Source organism: Miscanthus floridulus, chromosome 4 (assembly GCF_019320115.1).
Source record: "Miscanthus floridulus cultivar M001 chromosome 4, ASM1932011v1, whole genome shotgun sequence".
NCBI lineage: Eukaryota > Viridiplantae > Streptophyta > Magnoliopsida > Poales > Poaceae > Miscanthus > Miscanthus floridulus.
Genome location: NC_089583.1, coordinates 93,696,591 through 93,702,220, shown reverse-complemented (window position 1 = coordinate 93,702,220; position 5,630 = coordinate 93,696,591). Strand labels below are relative to the sequence as shown.

Sequence of the window (5,630 nt, the reverse complement as noted above, 5' to 3'; positions counted from 1 at the left end):
CGTTCGGCAACGCGAACGCGGTTCGGAACGCTGGTCGTGGAGCGTTCAGTAACGCGAACGTGGTTCGGAACGCTAGTCGCGGAGCGTTCGGCAACGCGAACGTGGTTCGGAATGTTGGTCGCGGGGCGTTCGGCAACGCGAACGCGGTTCGAAACGTTGGTCGTGGGACGTTTGACAACGCGATTTTGAATTGTAAATTTGATTTTTTTTTGCAGGAAAAACGTACTGTAGGGGCGGTTCTAGATTGAACCGCCCCTACAAATACCTGTTTGTAGGGGCGGCTGGTAATACAAGCCGCCCCTACAAATCTATTTATAGGGGCGGCTAGTAATACGAGCCGCCCCTACAAATAGATTTGTAGGGACGGCTGGAAACACCAGCCGTCCCTAAAAATCGATTTATAGGGGCGACCTGGGAACCGTCCCTACAAATACATGATTTATAAAGACCCTTGCGTAGGGGCGGCTGGGACAAACCGCCCCTACAAAGGGTTACCAGCCGTCCCTAGAAATGCTTTTTGTAGTAGTGAAGTACTACAAAAGTGGACCTCAATTGCTTCCGCCTCTGAGATTAATCCCTGACTAATGAGGTAATCAGCATCAGCTGCAATCAATGACTTTCAAATAGCTAGTTGAAAAAGAATTATATTTGAGATCAAACAACTAGCGAATCTAGAATAGTTATTCTAGCATGATCCCTAAGAAACAACAATATCACAACTCGCAAGACACTCCACTGTATTGTTCTTTTTTTATTTTTTTTCTAAGTCTCATGTAGCCATGTCAAGTACACCTCGGGCTAGGCTAGGCTAGCCTGTCTTGCGGTAGGCACTCAACCTGTCATGGACTATTTTGCTCGTGAATTCAAATGTTGACTGAGGGCACACACTTAAACGCACAGCCTTTTGTCTAGGGATGAAAATGGTACGGATATTTTCTGACCGTATTTGAAATCGAATCTATTTAAAGGGGTTGAGATCTGTTCCGTATCCTGAGTCTAGATATCCAACATCCGATACCGTATCCGTATCCGAATACTCAAATCACATATTTATGATGTCGATATCCAATCGTATCCTATCCGACATAGTTGACACTATTCGTATTCGAATCTAAATCCAGACAAAAATATGAAAACAAATGTAATATCGGTGATATCCGTCCGTATCCTAATCCGTTTTGCATGGGCAACTAAGAGTTCGCGTTCGCGTTGCCGAACTCTTAGGTGCGCGATTGCTGTCACCTTCTAGGCCGCTAGCTTTGCATGGGCAAGTGTTGAGTGGAGAGTGCTGGGCAACCGCGTCGTTGTCATCCAATGGAGGAAGTCGGTGATGGCGGTGCAAAGGCTAGGGTTCGGATTTGGGCTCCAATGTCCTCTAGCCTTAGAGGAATGGTCAGGAACAATGATTGGTCTGGTGGCGGAGGCAAAGGTGGTTCGAAGGCGGCAAGGCAAGGCATGAGGTCAACAACAAGGTAGCTGGTTAGGGACTAGAGAAGGGCGGGAAAGAAACAGAGCGGGGAGGGGGGGGGGTAGGGCAGCGGGTGATGAGATCGCCGATGAGGTAGCCGACGGCCAAGGCGGCATTGGAGATCAGAGGTGGTGCAGTTGGAGAGAAAAAGGAAAGGTGAAGAGGATAAGAAAGGTTTGGGGAAAGAGAGAAATCCACGTGCCGCGATCAAAATCGTGTGCGTGTCAATTACCACGCGCCGCGATCAGAAATATCGTGTGCGTGTCAATTAATGGCCCTATGTGATAGCCCATTGTAACAAAAAAAAGCTTGAGTTGAGAGAAATCCACGCGCCGCGATCGGAAATATCGCGTGTGCGTGTCAATTAATGACCATGTGTGATATCCCATTGTAACAAAACTCTTGAGTTGAGAGAAATCCACGCGCCGCGATCGGAAATGTCGCGTGTGCATGTCAATTGATGACCCTGTATGATAGCCCAATGTAACAAAACTCTTAAGTCATGACTTGTCCCAATGGGCTCAACTTTAGGGTGTGATTGCTAATCGTCACTGTAGCATAATGGGGGCGCTGAGTTTGAAGCTTCAAGAACGGGGGACTAGTACATCGACAACAGTTTTTGTTGCTATCGGCCCTGTTCGCTTATCTTATGAGTCGTACTATTTCAGCGAACGAACGGTGTTTTTTTCTCACAATAAATCAGCGAACAATACTTTCAGCCATGGCTTTTCAGCAAAGCGAACAGGGCCATCGTCACAAAACGCTCATTCGTTGGCACGTGTGACATCAAGTCGCGCTGATGAATTAGTTTGAGATAATGCTTTGGTGTATTTGAATAGAGTACACGCCCGGCGTTTTTTGTTATATATACTACAAGTCCTAGTCGCTATAAACCTCTTCTTTTTTCACACGTTACTAGTAGCAACAAGTGTAGAGTTTGTCGTGTCCTTTTTGCGTCCTAGCTGGATCTCTCTGCCCTGTGGGCCACGCGAGCAATCTCCTCGATTTACAATGAACCATTTTCCCGTTGGGCCCATGGAAAATCCAGACGATAGAGAATGTCATGCGCTGCCCTGCAAGCATCTATATAAACACTGGCAGTGCCAGCTCCCGTCCCTGAACAGCACACAGGCACAGGCGTGGCCCCTCTGCAGAAAGAAGCCAGAGGCCGCGGCAGGCACGGACACTTCACGCAGGCCGCGCACTAGCGCCATGGCGACGTGCCAGTGCCCGGAGCCGGCGCAATGCCACCACAGGCCGCTCCTCTCGACGGCCAAGAGCTACCCTAAGCTGCACGACCGCCCGAGGCCGGCGCCCGGCACCGGCAGCGTCCTCGCCGAGGTGGCCGCCATCCTCTGCCTCACCGGGCCAATGGTCGGCGCGGGGATCCTGTTCTACATGCGCTCGCTGGTGTCCATGGTGTTCCTCGGCCGCCTCGGCCAGCTGCCCCTCGCCGGCGGCTCCCTCGCGCTCGGCTTCGCGAATATCACCGGCTATTCCGTCCTCTCCGGCCTCGCCGGCGGGATGGACCCCGTCTGCGGCCAGGCGTTCGGCGCGGGGCGGACGGACCTCCTCCGCACCGCGCTCCGGCGCACCGTCCTGCTGCTCCTGGCCGCGTGCGTGCCCATCGGCATGCTCTGGGTGGCCATGCACCGGGTCCTCGTCTCCACGGGGCAGGACCCTCACATCGCGGCCACGGCGTACGCCTACATCCTGTGCTGCCTCCCCGACCTCGTGCTGCAGTGCTTCCTCCACCCGATCCGCATCTACCTCCGCGCGCAGTCAGTCACGCTGCCGCTCACCTACGGCGCCGCCGCGGCGCTGCTCCTCCACGTGCCCATCAACTTCCTCCTCGTGAGCGTCCTCCGCCTCGGCGTCCGTGGCGTCGCGCTCGGCGGGGTCTGGACCAACCTCAACTTCTTGCTGTTCATCGTGGCGTACGTCTACTTCCGCGGCATGTACGGCGCACGTGACGATGACGACGGCGCCAAGAAGGGCGGCGCGTCCGTGGCGGCGCCGCCAGCCGAGGAGGAGGAGGGCGCCAGCTCCAAGGAGTGGTGGAGCCTGGTGAGGCTGTGCGTGCACAGCTGCATGTCCGTGTGCCTGGAGTGGTGGTGGTACGAGATCATGGTGCTCCTATGTGGCGTGCTCATCGACCCCAAGGCGGCGGTGGCGGCCATGGGCGTGCTCATACAGACCACGTCGCTGATCTACATCTTCCCGCATTCGCTCGGCTGCGCCGTGTCCACGCGCGTCGGGCACGAGCTGGGCGCCCGGAGGCCGGAGCGCGCGCGCCTCGTCGCGCGCGTCGGGCTCGGCCTGGGCGCCGCGCTCGGCGTCATGGCCTGCGCATTCGCCGTGTCCGTCAGGGGCGTCTGGGCACGGATGTTCACCGCGGACGAGGCCATCCTGAAGCTGGCGGCGGCGGCGCTCCCGCTGCTGGGCATGGCCGAGCTGGGGAACTGCCCGCAGACGGCCGGCTGCGGAGTGCTGCGCGGCAGCGCGCGGCCCGAGAAGGCGGCGAGGATCAACGTCTCGGCGTTCTACGGCGTGGGCATGCCCGTGGCGCTGGCGCTGGCTTTCTGGCCCGCCGGGCTGGACTTCCGCGGAATGTGGGGCGGAATGCTGGCCGCGCAGCTCGTCTGCGCCGCGCTCATGCTGCGCGCCGTGGTCGGCACCGACTGGGCGGAGCAGACGGAGCGCGCCCGCCAGCTCACCGGTGGCGGGCGCGGCGACGGCTTTGACGTCGTCGGCATTGTCGACGAGGACAAAAGCAGCCATGCAGAAGCGGCCAAAGCAGAGGTCGGGAACACATTGTCCATGGTGGCGGATTGCGTCTAGAGACGACGGAAACAGGATGGACCTGATTCATGGATTATTTGCATCCTCGATTCATTAGCTATATAGGTTTTCTTTTTCTTTATTAGTTTTGTTTTCCTTTTTTTTTTGTAATTTTAATCGACCTTTTTGGGGGGATTTGTAGCAATACAAAGCTTCAACCTCCCTCTGTTATTAGCTTCTTTTTCCCTCTTTGAAACGAGAGACAGAGAGGGGAGACTGACGAGAGAGTTTACAGTGAAAAAGAGGGAGTGCCCCGCTGTACAAATTAAAGATAGCCAGCATTTCCAACTAGATTCCAGAACAATTGCCAAACAAAATTTTGCTACTCAAAGTGAGCAATGGACTCCGGGTCCGGGACCTGAATGTTGCGATCTCTAATAGTGGAAATCGCATTTGTTTAATCCTACAGGATTTCATTATCAATGCGGCATGATTTAACTGTCGTTATCTTTGCCATGTGCGAACAAGAATATTTTGGCCGGAAGTGGTGTACTGCCCCTGTCTCAGCTTTTTTGTTTCCCTGATGCCCATTTTGTCCCAAACAGAAGAAACAAACTTACATTGCCTCCCTGTTACTGGCACCATCTTCTTTTAGAACGCCTTTATTTTTCCCATTAGTTTAGTGCACAAATGAAATTCCAAATGTGAATTCTGTCCACGCGTGACGCGCCCACGGATTACAATGAGAGATTCGGTAAGTGGCTTTGCTAGTTTTCAGTGTCTGGTTTTCAGGGATTCTGGGAACTGGTAGAATCAAACTATGAATATAATACAACCAATGGTTCTACAGTGATCTGTAGTAATACTACAGTCTAGAGAGGATCCTTGGAACTCAATGAATCGTTCGATCCCAGGTGAATTCGGCAATCGGTACAGGACTAGTCATGTTTAAATTTATTATCTTTCTTAAATGCTCCTAAAATATCAAATCTATACCGTCATTATTTTTCCTTTGTTCTGTGAAATAACCTAGCTAATATGTCGAACAACTGCATGGTTATGTTATTAAATAATAATACAATTTATTTGTACAACTTTAGAAATAGACCAATCTAGTAGAAGTAATAATATATTTTTTCTTATTTTCTATTAAGTTGGCCTCCAGCGTAGCGAAAAGTTGTGGGCTATACGCCTACCTAACAGGGGAACTTCGGTGCATATCTTCTCCTTTTCTCTACGATCTGAGTATTTGCATGACACGTTTGAGTGTGAAGTTTTGCTCATGATAATGTCTAAGCTACCAATGCAATGCTACACGAGTCACGCCACCGATGTATATACCCTATGCACAGGGGCCATGATCTAGTCAACAAAAGTGCAT

The 5,630-nt window shown here is 52.5% G+C and overlaps 1 protein-coding gene across 1 annotated transcript; it reads left to right on the top strand.

Annotated features, from left to right (window-relative positions):
* The first annotated feature begins 2,600 nt into the window (after nt 1-2,600).
* Nucleotides 2,601-4,573, top strand: LOC136552159 (protein DETOXIFICATION 49-like). Its single transcript, XM_066543695.1, has one exon. The coding sequence runs from the start codon at nt 2,681-2,683 to the stop codon at nt 4,307-4,309; it is 1,629 nt and encodes a 542-aa protein (XP_066399792.1). The 5' UTR covers nt 2,601-2,680; the 3' UTR covers nt 4,310-4,573.
* The last annotated feature ends 1,057 nt before the right edge of the window (nt 4,574-5,630 follow it).

Bases quoted from the DNA above. Each gene is read 5' to 3' on its own strand.
- LOC136552159 (XM_066543695.1), top strand. From the start codon at position 2,681: ATGGCGACGTGCCAGTGCCCGGAGCCGGCGCAATGCCACCACAGGCCG.